Source organism: Sphaerodactylus townsendi, linkage group LG01 (genome assembly GCF_021028975.2).
Source record: "Sphaerodactylus townsendi isolate TG3544 linkage group LG01, MPM_Stown_v2.3, whole genome shotgun sequence".
In the NCBI taxonomy this organism is placed as follows: domain Eukaryota; kingdom Metazoa; phylum Chordata; class Lepidosauria; order Squamata; family Sphaerodactylidae; genus Sphaerodactylus; species Sphaerodactylus townsendi.
In genome coordinates, this window is record NC_059425.1 from 185,639,803 (window position 1) to 185,663,404 (window position 23,602).

At 51.4% G+C, this 23,602-nt stretch overlaps 1 protein-coding gene across 4 annotated transcripts in view; it reads left to right on the plus strand.

Annotated features, from left to right (window-relative positions):
• The window catches only part of AFTPH (aftiphilin), a 65,763-nt gene extending 53,265 nt beyond the window's left edge, over positions 1 to 12,498 (plus strand). For 3 of the 4 annotated variants that reach the window (XM_048501474.1, XM_048501489.1, XM_048501481.1), the window contains one exon: positions 11,336 to 12,498. In XM_048501474.1, the coding sequence (XP_048357431.1) occupies positions 11,336 to 11,480 (145 nt within the window). In that variant the 3' untranslated portion in view covers positions 11,481 to 12,498. The remainder of the gene's footprint in view (positions 1 to 11,335) is intronic. The other variant, XR_007244879.1, reaches the window with a different exon arrangement.
• The last annotated feature ends 11,104 nt before the right edge of the window (positions 12,499 to 23,602 follow it).

Sequence of the window (23,602 nt, forward strand, 5' to 3'; positions counted from 1 at the left end):
CCCACCCCCCCCCCCCCCCACCCCCCCCCCCCCCCACCCCCCCCCCCCCCCACCCCCCCCCCCCCCCACCCCCCCCCCCCCCCACCCCCCCCCCCCCCCACCCCCCCCCCCCCCCACCCCCCCCCCCCCCCACCCCCCCCCCCCCCCACCCCCCCCCCCCCCCACCCCCCCCCCCCCCCACCCCCCCCCCCCCCCACCCCCCCCCCCCCCCACCCCCCCCCCCCCCCACCCCCCCCCCCCCCCACCCCCCCCCCCCCCCACCCCCCCCCCCCCCCACCCCCCCCCCCCCCCACCCCCCCCCCCCCCCACCCCCCCCCCCCCCCACCCCCCCCCCCCCCCACCCCCCCCCCCCCCCACCCCCCCCCCCCCCCACCCCCCCCCCCCCCCACCCCCCCCCCCCCCCACCCCCCCCCCCCCCCACCCCCCCCCCCCCCCACCCCCCCCCCCCCCCACCCCCCCCCCCCCCCACCCCCCCCCCCCCCCACCCCCCCCCCCCCCCACCCCCCCCCCCCCCCACCCCCCCCCCCCCCCACCCCCCCCCCCCCCCACCCCCCCCCCCCCCCACCCCCCCCCCCCCCCACCCCCCCCCCCCCCCACCCCCCCCCCCCCCCACCCCCCCCCCCCCCCACCCCCCCCCCCCCCCACCCCCCCCCCCCCCCACCCCCCCCCCCCCCCACCCCCCCCCCCCCCCACCCCCCCCCCCCCCCACCCCCCCCCCCCCCCACCCCCCCCCCCCCCCACCCCCCCCCCCCCCCACCCCCCCCCCCCCCCACCCCCCCCCCCCCCCACCCCCCCCCCCCCCCACCCCCCCCCCCCCCCACCCCCCCCCCCCCCCACCCCCCCCCCCCCCCACCCCCCCCCCCCCCCACCCCCCCCCCCCCCCACCCCCCCCCCCCCCCACCCCCCCCCCCCCCCACCCCCCCCCCCCCCCACCCCCCCCCCCCCCCACCCCCCCCCCCCCCCACCCCCCCCCCCCCCCACCCCCCCCCCCCCCCACCCCCCCCCCCCCCCACCCCCCCCCCCCCCCACCCCCCCCCCCCCCCACCCCCCCCCCCCCCCACCCCCCCCCCCCCCCACCCCCCCCCCCCCCCACCCCCCCCCCCCCCCACCCCCCCCCCCCCCCACCCCCCCCCCCCCCCACCCCCCCCCCCCCCCACCCCCCCCCCCCCCCACCCCCCCCCCCCCCCACCCCCCCCCATACAACCATCTGCTCTAAGCCACAGTCATTTAGCATATCCAGGAATGTTCTCTCCTTACTATGACCTGAACATGCATTTTTCCAGTTTATATGGGGATAGTTAAAATCGCCCATTACCACGACATTTTTGCTTTTGTTGGCCTCTCTAATTTCTTTTTCCATCTCAGAATCCTCTTGTGCGCTTTGGTCAGGGGGACGATAATATATTCCTAATGTTAAACTATGCTTCACCCCTGGTATTGATATCCACAGTGCTTCTGTAGAGGAATCAGCTCCCCCTGCATTGTCTATTTTATGTGACACTATGCTCTCTTTGATGTAGAGGGCCACCCCACCCCCAATACGCCCTGTCCTATCCTTCCTGTAGAGCCTGTAACCTGGGATAACAGCATCCCACTGGTTCTCCTCATTCCACCATGTCTCTGTGATGCCCACTATATCAATGTCCTCCTTCAAAACTCTGTACTCCAGCTCCCCCATTTTAGGTCGAATGCTTCTACTATTAGCATAGAGACACTTGTATACTCTGTCTCTGTCCCTAACCTGGGATTTATGTGTTTTGCCCTCTAGCCTTTTGTAGACACTATCACTTATCACATTGCTATGTTCCTCACTTGTATGTGGTTGATTTAAAAAAACCTCCTTCTCTGTCTGCATCCCCATGGACTCTGTATTCCGAACCGAAGTCACCTCAGCTCCTGTCGGCTTTCCCCCAGGAATCAGTTTAAAAGCTGTTCTGCCACCTTTTTAATGTTGAGCGCCAGCAGCCTGGTTCCTCTTTGGTTAAGATGAAGCCCGTCCCTTTTGTACAGGCCTGCCTTATCCCAAAAGGTTCCCCAGTTCCTGACAAATCTGAAACCCTCTGCCTTGCACCACCTTCTCATCCACGCATTGAGACCCTGTATCTCCGCTTGCCTAGCTCGCCCTGCGCGTGGAACAGGTAGCATTTCAGAGAATGCCACCTTGGGGGTCCTGGATTTTAACCTTTTTCCTAGCAGCCTAAATTTAGCTTCCAGAACCTCCCGGCTACATTTCCCAATGTCATTGGTACCAATGTGGACCACAACTGCTGACTCCACCCCAGCACTGTCTAACAGCCTATCTAGACGTAGCGTAACATCCGCAACCTTCGCACCAGGCAGGCAAGTCACCATGCGGTCATCACGCCTGTCACAAACCCAACTCTCTATATTCCTGATGATCGAATCACCCACTACAAGGAGCCCCCCACCTCCCCGAGGGGTATCCTCAGTGCGAGAGGATAGCTGATCACCAGTTAAGGAAGGGATCCCATCTAAGGGAGCATCTTCCCCCACCTCAGACTGGCACCCTCTGTCACCCAGACTCTCATTCTCCATGACATCTGAAGAGATGTCACCTTGGGAGTGGGACCCGGCTGCTAGGTCCCTGAAAGCCTTGTTTGTTGCCCTCTCTGCCTCTCTCAGCTTCTCCAGGTCTGCCACCTTGGCTTCAAGAGAACGCACACATTCCTTGAGTGCCAGGAGCTCATTGCAGCGAGGGCACACCCACGACTTCTGGCCTAGTGGCAGATAGTCATACATGTGACACTCAGTGCAAAACACTGGCAAGCCCCCATCCCCCTGCTGGCTTCCTGCCTTCATATCTGCTTTTGTTTAGATATTTAGATATTAAACTTTTAGTCAGTGCCCCTTGGAGTTATCTGTACCTACTATCCCTCAAGAAATGTCCTAATTAATTAATTATTTTATTTATTTTAAAAAAGAAAAAAGAAAGAAATTGCGCGCACCGCTAGGCGCGCGCCGCTGGTTCCAGAGTCTGAACTAAAGACTGAATGACTCACCTCAGGAGCCCCACCTTTAGCAGCCCAGGACAAAGAGTAACCTCTGTTAACCCCTGTTAAGCCCCACCTCCAGCAGTCTCAGCTCCTAGTAGCCTTAAGGAGAAAAAGAGAGAACCCCTGCAAACCCCTGTTAAAAATACACTGTTTTAAAAGATGTGGCTTTGAGAAAAGCCCTCCAAAATGAACACCACAGTCACTCTGTTCTTCCTGGCCCAGATGCCTTGTCCACTGAGCACGACACGCGCACACCGCGGTGAGCAGGGAGGGCTTGGCTGGCAGGCCTGGTGCCTGTGCTCTGGGTGGCTTGTGCCCGAGGGGGGGTAGCGCAGAGGAGGCAGAGATGCTAGAGAGGCACAGAGCGGTGCGCGCGGGACTTGCTGGAGGTTAGAGCAGGCTGGCCCCTGCTCAAGCGGGTGGGGTGGAGGAAGAGAGTGCCAGCCGGTTTTTTCTAAACTAAAACCTCAGCATTCAGGTTAAATTGCCGGGTTGGCACTTTGCGATAAATAAGTGGGGGTTGGGTTGCAATTTGGGCACTCGGTCTCAAAAAGGTTCTCCATCACTGGCCTACAGAGTCACCGGACGTTGGCTGTGGCTTGATGACTAAGCTAAGCAGGATCAGGCCTGGTTAGTAGTTGCATGGAAAAGCCTCCAGGGGAAGTCCAGGGTCACTACTCAGAGGCAGCCAATAGCAAACCACCTCTGAACCTCTCAGCTATGACTTCAGAGCACAGGAAAAATGCACGAAGCAACAAGTTCTTATGTCATTTCAACACTTCGCCACTAGGGGGAGTCCTAGACCTCAAAGATTCGCTTCTCGAATTAATTTTAGCTTGGCTGTTCCACTGTTTGCAGATACAAAAAAATAACAGTCCAGAGCAGTAATTTTTTTAACTTCAGCTATCTATGTAACATAGCAGTTTCTCAACAGACCAGTGCTTGCCTTTGCTGTCGCTGCACAAGGGCAGTGGCCATTCACACATTTGTGGTCTTCTTCGGAGGGAGCGTTCATTCCCTTCAGGTTGGATTCTGTGTATGCTTTCCCATCTCCAAAACTCACCACGCCTGAGATCAGAACATCTCCACTGTTTCCGAAACTTCTGAAAGCCCGACTTTTCCTCTCCCTCCTCAGGGAAAGCAAAGGAAGGCAGCATGAAGTTGGCTTGCATCAGGTTTTCCCATTCCTCTCCACCTTCCCTTCCCCAACCATCAAGCAGTTCCTCCCACTTTTCGGGGCAGCGTTTCAGAGCAATCGGGAGAGCTTTTCTTTTTTAATATTGTTTTAGTGCTGCTAGTCAATCACTGGGGCAGTAGACTGGTGAAACCTACATGGTCTAGCAAAATAATACCGGACCCGTGATGTTACAGAACTCCTCCTTGTCTATTGCTTGTTTGTATCGTTGGAGGCTTTCACGGCCTGCACCAGCTGGGGTGGATTTTCTGGGCTGTGTGGCTGTGGGTCTTGTAGTTTTTGCTCCTGACATTTCTCCTGCGTCTGTGGCTGGCATCTTGAGAGGCACGTTACGATAAGATGAGCCATGGAAAGAAACACACCTTACTGTGACATGCCTCTGAAGGTGCCAGCTGCAGATGGGGAGCAAAAACTACCAAACCCCAGTTACCCAGCCAAGAAAAACCCACCACATCCTATTCTTGGTTCATTCACTTTTGATCTTGAGTGCTGCCCCAGAGTGCTTTCTAAATAGGATGGGAAGGATTTTACTTATTTCATTTAAAGCATTTTTATGAGGCCTTCCTACCTGTTCAGGGTTTTCAAGGTGGCGAACATAAAAGACATTGAAACACTTGAACAAGACATTGAAACACTTGAACAATTAAAAAGAGCATTTAAAATGATTTTAAAAAAACCCAATGCAAACCCATTAAACAACATCAGAACCAGGGAGAAATCCAATAACTCTTATTGGGGAGGGGATTTGCTAAACGACACAAGAGTCTTCACCCACCAGTGTAAGACACTAATAGAGGGAGACAGATCAGTGTTCCTGGGGCAGGAGTTCGACAATGTTCATGCCGTGACCAAAGAGTACTTTTTTTGATTGCTACCTGACAAGTCTCAGGCGGATTCCGCATGGGTCACATACAGCGGTGTGGGGCCGGTAAAAACCCTGTTGTGGGGGGAGGACTTCATGCCGCTGTTAGCGAGTCTTTTGAAAAATGCTGGCGTCCACCTGGTGCCGAGTGTACGGCACCGGGTGGAAGGCGGCATTTTCCCCGCGCCGCTGTAGTTCCCCTCTTACCTTCTCTCAGCTGCCATCGCTGTGCAGAGGCCAGGGGACGCGCCTCCGGGCCTCCGACCCTGGATGCGTTGCCATGGCCATGCGGATGTGTCCCCACAGCTCTGCAGAGTGACGGCAACCGAGAGGAGGTAAGAGGGGAACTGCAGCCGTGAGCCCTGTGCGAAGGCGTCCCCACGGGCCGCTGGGGCACCAGGGCCGTTCGCAGGAAAGCATGCGAACAGCCCCAGGGGGAGCCCTGGCGTCAAGTATGCTGGTGCACCACCACTGCCCCCACCTGTGCGAAATCAGTCTCAGATGTCGGGGTAACCAAAGTAGGGCCTCCAAAGTTACTAGAGCGAATGAGTAGATTCATATTTATTTTATTGCATTGTACTGTATTTGTACCCCGCCCATTCCTGACCAGAGTCAGATTCAAGGCCGCTTCCAGTGTAGAAAAATAACACATATAAATTCACAATTAAGATTAAAACACTAGCATTAAACATGCACCTCAGGATTTCAGAAATTGTAATCCTTACACTCAGTCTACAGATAGCAAGCCTTTATTGGCATGGACAACAGTACAACAATAATAAAAAACGGATTAAAAAGCATATACAATACAGGAAATAAATGTTAGGTCGAAGGAAATCTACTTGCATGTAGTAATTCCCAGGAGAAAGTCTGCCACTATCATACAGAGAGAAGGATCAGGGTTGTCCAACGTAGTGTAATCTAATTAAATCGGGGAGATTGGGTAAATGTAAAGGAGTAAGATTCACATACTTGGATCTGATTTCCTTGAATCTGAGACACACTCAGTCTGCAAATATAACCCCCAACCTTCCAAAATCTGTATCCTGGGAGTAAAAGGAACCGCAGGCCAGATACAAATTAGAAACAAGCAGAGTGGGCTGTACAGGAGTGAAAACGGCTACGTTAGTTGGTATGTGGTTTCCATTTTCAGCGGTTGATAGCTGGACTATAGTTGGTGGTTGGGAGCCCAGCAAGGTGGTGTAGGGACAGCGGGTCACCTCATCCAAATGCCCAGTGGAACCTCTGTCTTACAAGCCCTGTGGAACTGAGTAAGGCCCCTTCCGCACTGGCAGAATAATGCACTTCCAGTCCACTTCCACAATTGTTTGCAGGTGGATTTTGCTATTCCGCCCAGCTAGCTGCAAAGTGTATTCAGTGGATTGAAAGTGCGTTATTCTGCATGTGCGGAAGGGGCCTAAGATCTTTCAGGGCCCCGGCAGCAGCCGACGGAGAGTTCCTCTGGCTGGAACCAGGACCAAGTTGAGGCTAACCTAGCGTGCTTGGGGCCAGGGAGCACCAGCAGGTTCCAATCAGGGGGTTGTAATGTCTTCCGCGGGCAATATGGGGGAAGGTCTTTAAGGATATCAACCATCAAGAAAGAAAGCACAGCTTTGCCATTTGTAGAGTACGGCAGCCATAGTTGTTCTTAACGTATGGTAGATCTGACAGTGGACAGTTTTGGGTCTCCCCCCACCCTCCAAACAGTACGCATTGAGAATAAGAACATAAGAGCTAGCCTGCTGGATCAGACCAGAGTCCATCTAGTCCAGCACTCTGCTACTCGCAGTGGCCCACCTTTGGGAGCTCACATGCAGGATGTGAAAGCAGTGGCCTGCTGCTGCTGCTGCTGCTCCTGAGCACCTGGTCTGCTAAGGCATTTGCAATCTGAGATCAAGGAGGATCAAGATTGGTAGCCAGAGATCGACTTCTCCTCCATCAATCTGTCCAAGCCCTTTTTAAAGCTATCCGTGTTAGGTGGGCCATCACCACCTCCTGTGGCAGCATATTCCAAACACCAATCACACGTTGCGTGAAGAAGTGTTTCCTTTTATTAGTCCTAATTCTCCCCCCCCCCCCCCAGCATTTTCAATGAATGCCCCCTGGTTCTAGTATTGTGAGAAAGAGACGTCTCCTCTCCAAACTAAAGAGTCCCAAACGCTGCAGCCTCTCCTCATAAGGAAGGTGCTCCAGTCCCTCGATCGTCCTCGTTGCCCTTCTCTGCACATTTTCTACCTCTTCGATATCCTTTTTGAGATGTGGCGACCAGAACTGAACACGACCAGAACAGAACTGAACTGAATAGAACTGAACACTGAATACGAGTGTTCTGAGATAAGCTGAGCAAGGGGGGGGGGGGTCAGTAAAATAGCACATGCATGTTCCAATGCGGGGGGGGGGAGCTCTGTGGAAAGAGGACATTTCAGAAGAGAGAGACTAAATTTTTCAGCAGTCAAGAATTGCCTCAAATGTCACGTCTAGGGAGAAGTGCCTTGAGATCTCATCCTTCCTTGTCTCATATCACTGGTTCCTCGCCATGACTTGCTTGTGTTAAGTGTGGTGCAGAAGGCAAGAGCCTCGATCGGCCTCAGCCTTCCCTGGCAGCAGCCACTGCAGGAAGTTCTGAGGGCAGGCAGGGACCTTTTATGGACCGTCTGCCCAAGACCGGCCGTGCAAGGTGGAGTCGTTTGCAACAGCAGGGGCTCTGTGCAAGTTTCCAGCATCGGGCATAGCTCCGTGGCTCAAAAACAAAAATTCGCTTTGAAACGAATGTTTATCTTTCGAGCCACAAGTGTTGCCGACAGGAGGGCGGGGTGAAGATTCAGTTCCAGGATCAGAAAATTGTCCTTGAGAAGGGAGGGGGGGAGCATCGCCATGCTCCGCATATCCATTTCTACGTCAGTCGGGGGTCAGCAACCTTTTATAATTAAAGAGCCGGACAGAATCCAGAGCCAAGCGATCAACAAAGAGCCCATTTTAGAAAGCCCATTTGCGTGAATGGGGGGGGGGAAGTAATTTAATGTTAGACATAATGGACGTGTGGGTTAACAATCCACAAAATTTTCACAGTCGTTTACTAGATAGCAGCACATCCGGGGTCTCAAAAAAAATCAGTCTAAAGGGAACACACACACACCCCGATCTAGTTGTTTTAGTGTATGGACACCTGAACAGTTTGCCCTGGGCTTAGTGGCCACTGTTTACCTTTATCATTTCTTTTTCTGAAAAGCAACTCTGAAGCCCCTTTAGGCCCATACAAATCTTTGTCTGCCCCCTCCACTGACTGTGTCTTGTCACATCCGCTTACCCTCCTAATACACTTTTTTTAAAAGCGTAATGAAATCTCCAAGAGCCACATTGCGCTCTAAAGCTAGAGGTTGCCGCCTGCTAACTTGGAGTGTAATTACAATAAAGTAAGACCTTACAATAAGAAGGAATTGGGGAATGTTGTGCATTTTTTAAAATGGAAAAGCCATGAGTTTCATTCCGTATTCTAATTTATTATTTATTTTCTTTTGTTAGACTTATAGGCCGCCTTATCCCCAAAGGGCTCAATGATAGCAGTAGCGCTTTTTATCGTGGGCTACTTAGCAGCATGCACTTAAAGGATGTTCACTTAAAAAAAAGAAAACAGCAGCTCAGATTCCAAATACCCTTTTCATGAGCTGAAGGTTCCTGTGTGCGGGAAAAGTTAGTTCTCTCTGTTTCTCAGACACACGCATTCCTCTTGTATCGGGTGCCATTCTAGAGCAGTGGTTCTCAACCTTCCTAATGCCGCGACCCTTTAATACAGTTCCTCATGTTGTGGTGACCCCCAACCATAAAATTATTTGTGTCTCAGTTCCTAAGACCATCCAAAATATGTGTTTTCCGATGGTCTTAGGCGACCCCTGTGAAAGGGTCGTTGGACCCCCAAAGGGGTCGCCACCCACAGGTTGAGAACCGCTGGTCTAGAGGATTCTTTTATCCATGGATGTGGCACGTGAGGAGCTACAGGGGACTGTTTAGACGGGGACAGGGAAGTGTGTGGTGCATGTTCCAAGGGTTCACATTTTCTTTTTTAAAATCAAGTAGAACATGCCTAAAGAAACTACATAAGAGCAAAACACTTTTCAGTCGAGTCCACCTCTAATCCACTGTCTCAACAGAGAGAAGGTCTCCTTTCTATGCAGACACTGCCTTCTGTGCCCCTGGTTTTGAAGTCCCTTCTTGTACATTAATCCACTGAGAGATCTTTAAACTTTAGGGCAAGGGTGGCCAACCTGTGGCGCTCCGGCTGTTCATGGGCTACAATTTCCATCGGGGCTGATGGGAATTGTAGTCCATGAACATCTGGAGCGCCACAGGTTGGCCACCCCTGCTTTAGGCTGGCCAAAGGGTTAACAGACAGCAGCTGCCACAGCTGTACCCAAGTTACATTCTGAATGGCACCTTCCACCCAGCTGAGCCATTTAAAAGCTTAAGCCCTTTGTGAGCAGGAGAGTCCTGCATACGCTCCATCAAAGAGGAGAGGGTAACAGAGAGATGAGTGGATTCCACACTTAGGGCACTTCCGCACATGCAGAATTAGGCACTTTCAATCCACTTTGCAGCTGGATTTTACTGTGCGAAATAGCAAAATCCCCTTGCAAACAATTGTGAAAGTGGATTGAAAGTGCATTATTCTGCATGTGCGGAATTCCTATTCTTGTGTTCCTATTCTTCCGTTCTTCACTTCCGTTCCTATTCTTCCGTTCTTCTCCCATTCCTATTCTCCCGTTTTTCACTGACTATTGACTCGCTCTCATCTGAGGTCAGACACACACTGGGATGGATCCTACAGCTTAAGTCACGCATTCATTTGGAAGTGGAAAGATTGCCTGTTCAGATTGCTGGCACAAGATCTTCCCAGAGCTATCAGAGTCAACTAAGTGCGGTGGCTCAAATTTCAGTCTAACGTCTAGGCGATCCAGGTTCAGATCCCCGCTTCAGCCAGACCTACCTCACGGGGTTGTTGTGAGGATAAAATGGAGGAGAGGAGAACCGTATACGTAAGCCACTTTGAGCCCCCACAGGGGAGAAAGGTGAAGATGAGAAGAGGAGTTGGGTTGTATTCCTTGGCTTTCTCTCCTGTAAGGAATATCAAGGCAGCTTACAAATCCCTGTCCCTTTTTCCAGCTCTGCCGCCTGATTCCTCGCTCTGCCGCCTGAGCTGTGGAGGCTTATCTGGGGAATTCAGATTAGCCTGTACACTCCCACACACGCCAGCTGGGTGACCTTGGGCTAGTCACAGCTTTCCGGAGCTCTCCCAGCCCCACCTACCTCGCAGGGTGTTTGTTGTGAGGGGGGAAGGGCAAGGAGATTGTAAGCCCCCGTGAGTCTCCTGCAGGAGAGAAAGGGGGGATATAAATCCAAACTCTTCTTCCTCTTCTTCTGTGTCTCTCTTGGCGTTCTCTAATGTTCGTTTTGAGTCTTTGTGCACATTCTATTCTGCTGGAAAGTGCTATCGAGTCGCAGTTGAACTATAGTGATCTCACCGTTTTCAAGGGACATCCAAGGGTTTTTTGCTCTACTGAGCGTAGCCGCCCTGGAGTTCCTTGGTAGTCTCCCATCTTACTAAGCAGGGCTGTGCTGCTTTAAGTTCTGAGATCTGATGAAATTGGGCTAGCCTGGGCCATCCACACGAGGGCAAGTTCTGTATCTCATAGGAAAAGTTCTCTGCAGTCAGCATTTTAGTGTGCTGAAGCTTTATCAGAGGCCAAGTCTGATTCCTCATTCCGCTGTGGGTGGCTTGGGCCAGTCACGTGCTCACCACTTAACCTACCACACCAGAAGAGAATAGCGGGTGCCACTTTGAGGGGCCCCATTGGAGGGAAAAGTGGGGTATAAATCAGGGGTGGAGCGAGGGGGAACTGTGCTCAGGACATGCGTCCTCCACCCCTGCCATGCATCTACACTCGCCCCGGAACAACCCGACCACGCCCCCATACAGGCGCGCGCCTGGGGTGTCACTCCCCACCTTGCCCTGTTGGTGCTACGCCACTAGTATGAATAGGATTCCTGTCCTGGGGGTTATGTTATTTTGTGGCGTTTTACTTGTGTCTCTGGAATGACCCATTCTGCCAGTTCTGCAACAGCCAATTATATTTACACGAAACTTCGCACGTGGAAGAGCAAACCACGGTTTTCCTTGCAACGGTGGTAACAAGCTCCTCTCTAAGGAATGCCGGCAGAAGAGGATCGTTCACTCTCCTTTACTCCTTGTTCGTTTCTCTGTTTCAACAGAAAGCCCAGAAAGGAAGAACGGCTCAGCGAAGAGGCCGCCCAGGTGATTGCTAGCCTTCCTGACTTAACTTTCATGCATGCCAAGGTGTTGATGTTCCCGGCCACGTTAACACCTTCAGCAAGTTGCCAAGACCAGGTAGACTAAGTGAGGAGGGGATTTGGACCATTTCTACTGATTTGTGGTCCTCCCCGCCCCCCTTTCTGAGTCCTCTAAAAAGTAATCTTTGCTTTCCTGAAAAATTCGAGTTCAGCTGATTTGTTGGTAAGCAGCACTAGAACGGTATACATAGATATGTATATTTATTTACATACTGGAGTCCTAAATTTATATTAGAAAAAAAACCAAGTGTAAATAACTGGGGAGGGTTGAATCTTTTTTGAAGATTTATCCTTTTTTTGTGCTGGGGTGTAAACATTTACGTCTTTGTGGAATACACTGGTGGTGTCCTTCTTACAAAACTTTATAAACATTTTAAAAAAATGAAAACTTCCAATCGTTGCTCTCTGTGAATTTCCCTGTCAAATGTTTTCTTTTCAGAATGCATTGCATTTCCCCCCCTTTTTATGAATACATGTTTGCTAAATGAGCCGAAAAAGGGTTAGGGTCTTTCAGTGGTTTTGTTTGATCCATCAAATAAAAGGCTTTTTTTCTTGTGGGGTGGGAGGTTGATTTTTTTTAAACAGTTTCCTGACTTCTGGAAGTATGAATTGATCTTTGGCTCTCACGAGGTTTACTATCCTGTTTAGCACTGCCTAAATACTTGATTTGGGGGATCTGTTTTGTTAAAATCTATTTTGGTTTGGAATGGAAGGACCAAAAAACTATCTGAATGTCTTACAATGAAATATACCTGTTACAGTTTGGGTTCGTTCGGTTTTTTTTGTTTGTTTTTTTGTACCACTATTCTTTCTGTTTGATTTTTGCACAGTGTAAATTGACATAATCATAGACTGCTATGGTTTAGGCTATATGTACAGTAAAACTATGGGTTATAAATGTTTGGGGAAATTCCTATGGAAAAAAGAGAATGCTATGTAGAACAACCTCTGACAAGGTTTATGTGCATGCTCAAGGTTTTGTTTGTTTTTTTTGAAATTTCAGTGTATAAATTTCCTCTTAGCTTACACAAAATAAAAAAATAAAATTATATATAGTCTGTTAATGTGTGTAGCAATACTGTTGTGTCGCTTGCGTTTTTTGTACTGCCCAAAACAGAGGAGAACATCCTCTCTTGTCCTAAAAGTAAACAAGTCTTTGGGGTGCTGTGTGGTTTCCGGGCTGTATGGCCGTGTTCTAGCAGCATTCTCTCCTGACGTTTCGCCTGCATCTGTGGCTGGCATCTTCAGAGGATCTAGAACACGGCCATACAGCCCGGAAACCACACAGCACCCCGGTGATTCCGGCCATGAAAGCCTTCGACAATACATTAAACGAGTCTTTGTCTGACAGTTTTACAACTGGAGATGTACAATGTCCAGAAGTTTTCAGAAGCCTCTGGAGAGTTTCCAGAAGTCAAAGGGGGGGGGAAGGGGGGGAGAGAGAGAATGAAATTTTGGGAAAGATTGCAATATATACAATGTTTATTCTCTCATCAAACTTAAACTAATTGTATTGATTTTAATGTAAAATCCATCATTTATAATTCAGCATATAAAACAGCAGTTTGACGTCTATGAGATTTAGAAGTTTTCTGCCAGCAAAATTGCAAATATACCCAGAGAGAAAAATGTACTATCTGCTACCTTAGCCCGTATACCACACCAGTTGCTATCTTGTACCTTCTAGGCAGAGGTGGAATCCAGCAGGTTCTCACAGGTTCCCAAGAGTAGGTTACTAATTATTTTTGTGTGCCGAGAGGGGGTTACTAATTGGTGATTTTGCCACGTGATTTTGGCCTTAGTTATGCCCCTCCTCTCAGCAGTAGTGCGCAGAACTTGAAGCAGTCTAGCAGGAGGTGTACCGGCGTGCGTGGCAGCCTGCGCCTGCGTGCATTCGTTTCCTGCCCAAGGACCAGTGCAGAGGCTGCATCCTTGCCACAGCCCCGCCCCGGAATGTCCCATCCCCGGAATGCCCAGCCACGCCCCTGTCATGCCCCGGCCAGCCCCATTGGTGCTACGCCACAGTTTGAATCCCACCACCATGGGAACCTGTAACTAAAATTTTTTGATCCCACCACTGCTTCTAGGGCTTCTCAATTCTCAATGAAACCTTAAGGCCCCTTCCGCACATGCAGAATGATGCACTTTCGTCCACTTTCACGGCTGTTTGCAAGTGGCTTTTGCTATTCCGCACAGTAAAATCCAGCTGCAAAGTGCATTGAAAGTGGATTGAACGTGCATTATTCTGCAGGTGCGGAAGGGGCCTCAGAGGTTACATTGGAGGCTTTGGCGCAGTTTCATCCCCACCTTTTTCTGATCTTGTTTTCCTTAAAAGCAGTTCGCACATTCTGAAGGAGAAAATATTTCATTGGAGGTTTTTTTTCTGTTTATGTCCATTGGATGCATCGGTTCCTGTTCACGTGGTATAGGTGTTGAGGCGAGCCAGCATGACGTCGCGGTTAAGAGCGGTGGACTCAACCCCGCTCCTCCAAATGAGGCCTGGTGGGTGATATTGGGCCAGTCACAGTTCTCTCTGAACTATCTCAGCCATGCAGAGTCAAGCAGTGGCAAACCACTTCCAAACTAGGGTTGTACTGCCGTGTTCCAGTAGCATTTTCTCCTGATGTTTTGCCTGCATCTGTGGCTGGCATCTGCCTGGAAAACCCTATGGGGGTCGCCAGGTTGGTTGCGATTGGACGGCATTTTATACCCACACATACACAACTGTTTGTGGAAATTCTGATATGTGATTTCAGTATTTGCAAGCCAGAGAGCCACATATTGCAGGATGTTCCCCAGGATTCCCCCCCCCCCCCCCCCCCGCCCCCAAGTGTGCATTCTGATTCTTAACCCTGGTATCTCTTCCTGGACCAAATTTTGTTCTTCTGAACAAGCCAACCAACCAACAGAAGCTCTCAGGACAAGACTGTCTTGCTGCTACCAACTGGATTGTCACTTTTGGTTTCTCATCACCATCACCATTGCAAGATTAAGAAGAAGAAGAGTTTGGATTTATATCCCCCCTTTCTCTCCTGCAGGATACTCAAAGGGGCTGACAATCTCCTTGCCCTTACCCCCTCACAACAAACACCCGGTGAGGTGGGTGGGGCTGAGAGAGCTCCGAGAAGCTGTGACTAGCCCAAGGTCACCCAGCTGGCGTGTGTGGGAGTGTACAGGCTAATCTGAATTCCCCAAATAAGCCTCCACAGCTCAGGCGGCAGAGCAGGGAATCAAACCCGGTTTCTCCAGATTAGATACACGAGCTCTTAATCTCCTACGCCACTGTGGAACCTTTTTGGCAGGTCCTCATTCTTGATCGTTCGGCTTCTACCTCCTTGCTGATTCTTCGCAGCTGCTCCCCAGCACTCTAGGGAGAGGCCTTTGCCCTGGACTAAAAAGTTGCATGAAGTCAGAGGTGGGAGGTGAATGCAGAAGAGGGGGATGCTTTTGCAGGGAGTTGCCACTCTTCCCCAAAGGTGTAGCTCCAAGGGAGCGGGGGGCGTGTAACGCACCGGGCACACTCCCCTGTGGGGGCATGGCGAGGGCATTCGGGGGCGGAGGGCGCACCAGTGTACCGGGCGCTTTCCCCCCTTGTTACGCCTCTGCCCTGCCCCCTTGGCTATGAAACTGAGCAGAGCAAGAGGCAGGAACCTGGCCGGATGGGATGGGATGAGTGACCCACGGCAGCAGATTTGGGTAAAACTATTGCATTGCAGTGGGGCAGCTCCAGGATCGCAGAAGCAAACGGCACCATTGCCGTTCTGCCCATGAAGTCTTGACAGGAAGTTAAGCCTGCGACGACAGAGAGAAAATGCCAAGACGAACGATTCCATCTCGAGAGGAAGAACACTGGCACAAAAACCTGTCAAGGTACTCCCACATCAGAAGGGACCCGCAGAGAGCTCATAAGTGGGATTCATGTGGGCGAATATACATGGTCACCTTGTTCCATCGAAATACATACATGGGACAGCCGCCATATGGTGGACCCACAAGTGGGACAGTACAGTAAAATGAATGTTGTGACTGCAGCATCACAATCCACGCACGTTCTACATTGTGTCTTGCACAGAAGAGCAGGCTGACTTGGTAGCTGCAAAACAGGGAAGTGAATTTCAGCCTGAGTTCTTCGTATATACCAGTGGTGGGGAACCTATGGCACGGGTGCCAAAGGTGGCACTCAGAGCCCTTTCTGTGGGCACGTGCGCACAGAGTTCGTCATGTGGGCTGGCCTGGGCCACTGGACTTGATGTGCATGCACCTCAGCGAGCAGGGAGGAGTCGGCTGGCGGGCCTGGTGCCTGTGCTCCAGGTGGCTGCTGCCTTGGGGTGGGGGGAGAGGCAGCAGAGATGCTAGAGAGGCACCTGTGGGACTTGCTGGAGGCTACAGCAGGCTAGCCCCTGCTTGAGGGGGCTATTCAGGTTAAATTGCTGCATTGGCATTTTGCGATAAGTGGGTTTTGGGTTTCAATTTGGGCACTCGGTCTCAAAAATTTTCGCCATCACTGGTATATACCAATACACTGAGTTTCAGGGGGAGCCATCTTGGTCTGCAGCAAAACAGCTAGTTTTGAGTTCAGTAGTACCTTAAAACAAGCTTTTTTGGGATGTAAGCCTTTGAACGTCAGAGATGCCTTCGTCAGATCTCTCAAGGTACTACTGGACTCGAATCTCACAAATATACTAAAGTTAAGTGGTGCATGGCATTGCATTTGTTCTTTATCTGCCTGCACAGACTAAATGTTTCTTGGAGGAGACCAACCTACTAAATCTCTCAACTTCCGGGTTTCAGGGCGGCAGATCCCATTGGGCAGCAAGACTCTGGTATTCGGGAGCTTCAACTGCCCCTTCTGATTATCTTTTGGGAAAGAGCTTCTGCATGTGTCTTCTGAGCTTTGTCAAAACTATGTGACCCAACAAAAGGCACCGATGTCCCTATGTGGATGAGAATTACAAAGCACCATATGATAAGCCTTGTGGTGCAGAGTGATAAACTGCAATACTGCAGGAGTGGCGTAATGGTTAAGAGCAGGTGCACTCTAATCTGGAGGAACCGGGTTTGATTCCCCGCTCTGCCATTTGAGCTGCGGAGGCTTATCTGAGGAATTCAGATTAGTCTCTGCGCTCCAACACTTGCCAGCTGGGTGACCTTGGGCTGGTCACAGTTCTTTGGAGCTCTCTCAGCCCCACCTACCTTGCAGGACGTTTGTTGTGAGGGGGGAAGGGCAAGGAATTTATAAGCCCCTTTGAATCTCCTTGCAGGAGAGAAAGGGGGGATATAAATTTAACTCTTCTTCTTCAAAGCTCTGCTCACGACCCGAGTTTGATCCCCACAGAACTCGGTTTCAGGTAGCCAGCTCAAGGTTGACTCCATCCTTACAAGATCGGTAAAATGAGTACCCAGCTTGCTGAGGGCAAAGTGGAGAAGGCAACAGCAAACTACTCCATAAGCATAGTCTGCCTGGTAAATGTCGCGATGTGATGTCACCCCATGGATCAGTAATGACCCAGTGCTTGCCCAGAGAACTACCTTTACCTTTATCTCCCTTAACCAAAGAGCGCCTTTTAAAAGGGCCCGATGCCGACCAAGAAGGGTTCAACTTCTATAGCAGCGATTCCCAACCAGGGTTCCGTGGTACCCTGGGGTGCCGTGAGCATGTCCCAGGGGCACTGCGGCAACGCTACCGCCCCCCCCCCTCACTTTTGCGGTGTATCCCGCAGGCACCAGCAAGGATATGGAGCTGGCCCAGGGGGCAGGACCTGCTGCAAGCCCAGGAGTCACTTTCCACCGCCCCCATCCCCACCCCCGTGCTTCCCTTCACCTTGGAAGGGGAAGGTGGGGGAGAATGGCAGGGGTACCGTGAGATATGAAGAGTGAAGTCAAGGGTACCGTGACGTCAAAAAGGTTGGAAAACACTGTTCTATAGTCTGTCATGTTTCTCCTTGTTCAGTTTTTTGGAAACACTGATTGTGAAGATTCAGCAATTAACACTCAAAGACGTATGGATGTTTAAAAAAAGAATCTGCCAAGGCTATATTCGTGTTGGGGTTTTCGGCTTTTTCTGTGCCAAATAGTTCGGCATGCGGGTAGTTCTGTCACTTTGCAGCCAGGTTTTGCTAGCCGCTTGCTACTTGGCTGTAGTAAAGAAATGTGACATCACCCGCTCAGTCCTGACCAGAAAGGACTGTCTAATACGAAGCAATGGGTTCCCCTGGACCGCCGAACTCGCCGTGTGAAAAGCCTTCTGAGCAGCAGTGGCGTAGGAGGTTAAGAACTCGTGTATCTAATCTGGAGGAACCGGGTTTGATTCCCAGCTCTGCCGCCTGAGCTGTGGAGGCTTAACTGGGGAATTCAGATTAGCCTGGGCACTCCCACACACGCCAGCTGGGTGACCTTGGGCTAGTCACAGCTTCTCGGAGCTCTCTCAGCCCCACCTACCTCACAGGGTGTTTGTTGTGAGGGGGGAAGGGCAAGGAGATTGTCAGCCCCTTTGAGTCTCCTGCAGGAGGGAAAGGGGGAATTTAAATCCAAACTCCTCCTCCTCCTCCTCCTCCTCTTCTTCTTCTTCTTCCTCTTCTTCCTCTTCCTCTTCCTCTTCTTCCTCTTCTTCCTCTTCTTCTTCTTCTTCTTCTTCTTCTTCAATATGTCACAGGACCCAGCTTCCTTTTGTTGTCACTGCGCTTGGCCGTCTCTTCTGCGTGCTGCCCTTGCGCATGCTTGCTTCCTAACGCGCTCGTGCTTCATTTCTTCCTTTGCCCTTGTAAATCAGACTGGGCACCCTTGCTTTTCCCCCCCATGTCCATCTCCTGCGTCCTCGCGGAGCCCAGCTGATGGCACTGCTGCAGAAAGGAGCCGCACAGCTATTGTCCGTGGGGATGGTTGAGTGTTGACTCACGATTGGAGGCCGGTTCGGCTCCACTGTCAATGGGAGGCTAGAGCGGGGAAGCCAGCTGCCGCCGGAGCTTCCATCGCCACACAATTGTTTCTGGGGGCCAGCTGCCGGTTTGTTTTCCAGAGTCTTGAGCAGCAGGGCTGGTGGCTTCAGACAAGAAAGAAGGAGGCGAGGGAAGGATGGGAGCCTCCTGCTTGCTGATACTGCTGTCCGGGCAGCCCGAGTTGCCTGTCAGGCAAGGCGTTGGAAACCTCGGGTTTGAATGTGACTCTTTTGAAAGTGTCAGTATTTATCATTCCGTACTGCAGCCCCTTCTTGCTCCCTTCCTATTAGTTTGCCCTTCGTTTCTGGAGTTAAATTTTTAACGCGGTTGGATCAAAAAACAAAACTCTGGCAGATTTGTCCTCTCCCTTTCCCCTGCTGCCCAAATAGGCCTGAGCATACGCTGCCCAGTGGGCGCCCATACTGGGATATCTGCCAGCCAAAGTTTCCGTCTAGCCTGCACAGACGTCCCCTTCAGCTCGGGATCCTTGTGTTATACAGCTGAAGCTCGATCCATTTCTGCTACGCAAGCGGGAGCACAGGGCCCTTACAGAGAAGAAGAAGAAGAAGAGGAGGAGGAGGAAGAAGAAGAGGAGGAAGAGGAGGACAAAGAAGAAGAAGAAGAAGAGGAGGAGGAGGAGGAGGAGGAGGAGGAGGAGGAGGAGTTGTTTGGATTTATATCCCCCCTTTCTCTCCTGCAGGAGACTCAAAGGGGCTGACAATCTCCTTGCCCTTCCCCCCTCACAACAAACACCCTGTGAGGTAGGTGGGGCTGAGAGAGCTCCGAGAAGCCGTGACTAGCCCAAGGTCACCCAGCTGGCGTGTGTGGGAGTGCACAGGCTAATCTGAATTCCCCAGATAAGCCTCCACAGCTCAGGCGGCAGAGCTGGGAATCAAACCCGGTTCCTCCAGATTAGATACACGAGCTCTTAACCTCCTGCACCACTGCTGCTCCCCATTAAAAACCTGAGATCCTATGTGTGCTCCCGTACCCGCTCCAGTTCTGTGGCTCAGACGACACGTGAAACTCCTTAGAATGAATCTTTTTGTTTTGTTTTGCCGACAGCTGTTTTTGTGAGTTTTCAACGCACAGCGGCTCTGAAGTTGAGAATGGGAGGGGGTGGCGGGCATCGATCTCTCCTCCTGCCATAGGCTCAAAAGCGCTGGTCTCTTCCCCCTTTAAGGAAGGGAAGAATAGCGCAAGCGTGTACTCGGAAGCCAACGCACGGACTTTCCTGGCTTGTCTTGCAGTGCCTTCGGCAGCTCACTGAATTTTGTTGTTTCTCTTGGCCCAGAGGGTAGGAGCATACTGCAAGTCTCTGTTGCTGCTCCCTCTGAGGAAGAGGGGGCCGGGGAGCTGCCTGCCCGTGTCTTCGTATATAAGGGAATCAAGTGGTGGGAGGAACAGCAGTCGCTCGCCATCCGGCCCTCGTGGGGTTCAAAGGGCATGCCCCCCCCTTTAAACAAGTTTTGTGCCCTCGTTCTGTGTCCCCCCCTCTCCCGATGCCCGTTCATCTCGCCTGCCGTCTTACAGGGGCTACAGCTGAACTGTGTCTTCCTGCTCTGAAATGGTTCTATATTACAAACAGGCACATGGCAGCACGCCCAATGTTTACTCCAAAAGGCTGTTGAGTTTCAATAGCTGGGGAGAGCTGTGCGTAGCTCCGACTGGAGGGGCGGAGGGAGAAGCGGACCCTTGGGCCAAAAATCCTAACTTGCACAATCATGTTTTCATCTCGCCAAAAGCAGGCTGCGGGGATTATTTAGTGCCGTGAAAAGCGCCTCGGAACGCCTGGTGACATTTTCAAAAGCCCTGGCCTCTGGTTCTTCTGTGATCCCAGAGACAGGACAGGCAAAAGGTTTTGCTGGCATGTTGGCAGTGTGGCATGCTTCAGGGAACGGTGCTACCTGCTGCATTATCCAGAGCAGATTCCTAGCCCCATAAGAGATACCCTTTGAGTCTACACAAGGCTGCATTGATCGAGGCTCTCCGATGAAGTGTTTGTTAGGCACCAATAGTCACCAATGTTTGTAAAGTCCCGCTGCAACATACCACATTATTTTGCTTTTAAATCCATAATGTTTTATTGTACCCTGAACAACTACATCCTTGCTATTAGGAACGCTTCCTCTAGTGCAGTGGTGGCGAACCTATGGCACGGGTGCCAGAGGTGGCACTCAGAGCCCTCTCTGTGGGCACGCACAAACAGAGTGCCCCCCCCCCACATCTAGGCTGGCCTGGGCCGCTGGGCTCGATTATTAGCATTAAACCTAAGACCTAGTTTTGGGGAAGCAGTGTAGGTAACCCTGTTAAGCGCTGATTTCATGGTTGGATTCACCCGTTGGAAGAGCACGCTCCTTTACCTGGGAGTAAGCTTGGTTGCTGGCAATGGGGCTTGCTTCTGAGTAAACCCTCCCAGGGTCATGATTCACCCGTTGGAAGAGTTGCATGGTTGCTTCAAAGGAAAGCCATTGACTACCACCAAGCTTACTCCCGAGTAATGCATGCTTTGGAGCCAACTGTTTTTTCTAAACTAAAACCTCGGTATTCAGGTTGAATTACCGTGTTGGCACTTTGCGATAAATATGTGGGTTTTGGGTTGCAGTTTGGGCACTCGGTCTCGAAAAGGTCCGCTATCACTGCTCTAGTGACTAAAGATATCATGGTCCCAAGAAATACTGCAGCCAGCCTGCCTTGATGTTTTAGAAAAAAGGGCTTTAATTGACAAAATAAACTTAAAAAAAAATAATATCCTGCCTTTCTTACCGCCAGGCAAATAGATATTGGAAGACAGTACAATCCATGGGATGAGGCATCCAATAAGTAATGCAATGAGATTAGGATTGCAGAAATCTGAAAAAGAGCTGAATCGTGTATAGAAAAATGCATTTTATTTTGAGGGTTAGGCTGTGCACAAACTCCACACATGATTTTTCTTGGTTAGCAGAAGGGCAGAAAGGGCAAACTCAGTTGGTTCCATGGATCACAGGTCTTGCCAGTAGTCCTCTCAAATGCCAACCATTAAAACTTTGTAAATGCAGATGGCCCTCCTGCCTGAAGATAGTAAAGTGGCCTGCTCACAGCTTGGCTGGAATCAGACACCTAGAAGGGACACAGAGACTGTGGTGAGGGGACAAGGGTCTAGGTAGTCTTTTCCTGGCAACCCCAGGAAGAAGAGTTTTGACCCATAGAGGGGATGGGCAGAGAGGCGACAAAATCCTTTGGCATAGGAGGGAATGGAATCCGTTTTGGCTGATTCATCTACAAAGATTAATCTTATACAACGGCTCCACCTTGATAGCAGACATTATGAAGTAGAGCAGACAAAGGCTGTCTGTGAAGACAAAGAGTTACCAGGTAACAGGAAGCATCTGGAACATTATAACTTCTAAGCTTAAAGAGATTGCCTTAGAATAAGACTGGCTAGAGCAGGGGTAGGGAACCTTTAACACTCGAAGAGCCATTTGGACCCATTTTTCACGGGAAAAGAAAACACTTGGAGCCGCAAATAATTTTTGACATTTAAAATAAAGATAACACTGTATATATTGGGTTTTTTTAACCTTTTACTTTACTCACTCTGAGAAGTGCATGGATGCGCCCACCCTGCTGCCTGCAGGGCGGGCAAGGATGAAGCTGGCGGCTCGGCCTTGCCAGCTGCCGGGAAAGCGCCCGCCCTGCTCCAATGGGGCGGGCGAGAGGGGAAGCCCGCAGTGCGGCCCAGACGGCCGTGGGCAATTGGTGCGCTCGCCCTGCTGCCTGCAGGGTGAGCAAGGATGAAGCCAGCGGCTCGGCCTTGCCGGCAGCCGGGAAAGCGCCCGCCCTGCTCCAATGGGGCGAGCGAGAGGGGAAGCCCGCGGCGCGGTGCGGCCGTCCGCGGGCAGTTGGTGTGCCCGCCCTGCTGCCTGCAGGGCAGGCAAGGATGAAGCCGGCAGCTCGGCTCGTGGAGCCGCAGTGCAAGGGCAGAAGAGCTGTATGCGGCTCTCGAGCTGCAGGTTCCCTACCCCTGGGCTAGAGCCTGTGTAGAGCTGATAGCAGCCATTACCATGTGGAGCAGACAAAGACTGTCTGTGTGGACAAAGACTTTCAAGGTAACAGGAAGCTTCTAGAATGCTATAACTTCTGGTCTTACAGAGCATGCCTTAGAATAAGACTGGCTAGGGCATGTATAGAGTTGAGGGAGACAGGGGAATATGGGTTTACTCATTTTCTTTGCCCACCTTCTTCAATATGCCAGTGCGCTTAGTATGTGTATGACCTTTTCCCTTTTGCTTATTTTTTATTGTATTTTAAAGACTGGTGGTGGTTCTCTGTACCACAGAGACTTCCACCATTTGAACAAGCTGTTTGACATGGACACCATGGGAAGGGAGGTAGTTGATGGGAAATTCCCTAAGAGTGTGTAAGTGGGGCAAACTGTCCCCATGATGCCCAGTTGCTAAATCGTGGGCTCTATGGTCAATAAAGTGGGGAGGGAAGCTGGGAGTTCTGGCCCTCTTGGCAGGTAGCCCTAAAATGCCCAGTTGGTGGCAGTGTACAAAAAGAGAAGCAAGAGAGGAAACTTCGTCTGTCAGGAAGGCCAAATGGAGCTGTGTTCACCGGTCAGCGGGCCTGTTTCCCCACAACAGGGCAAATTAAATTACACAGTAGGAACCTAGTTTCAGCAAGCTGTGCATGGTCACATAGACCTTATAATTTGTCCAAGTAACTTTGTGACTCATTTAGTACAGTGCTACTCTGTGGCTTGTGTAGGAAAGCCCTCTCGAATTAGTGTTTTGCATAGTTTGCAGAAAACCAGGAGAGTGGGGGAATCCCTGACCTTGTGCAGGCCATTCCACACAGTGGAGGGGCTACAACGGAGAAGGCGTGTGTACAGACACTTGTTGATTCTGCCCATTTCTGGGTTGAAACCTGCAGGAGTCTCTTCAGATGAGCAAAGCTGTCACAGCAGAGCACAGAGGGAAAGGCAATGCTTCAAATATTGTCTCTTATTTTGAAGTATATTAAGAACATAAGAACAAGCCAGCTGGATCAGACCAGAGTCCATCTAGTCCAGCACTCTGCTACTTGCAGTGGCCCACCAGGTGCAGGATGTGAAAGCAATGGCCGCCTGCTGCTGCTGCTCCCGAGCAGCTGGTCTGCTAAGGCATTTGCAATCTCAGATCAAGGAGGATCAAGATTGGTAGCCATAGATCGACTTCTCCTCCATAAATCTGTCCAAGCCCTTTTTAAA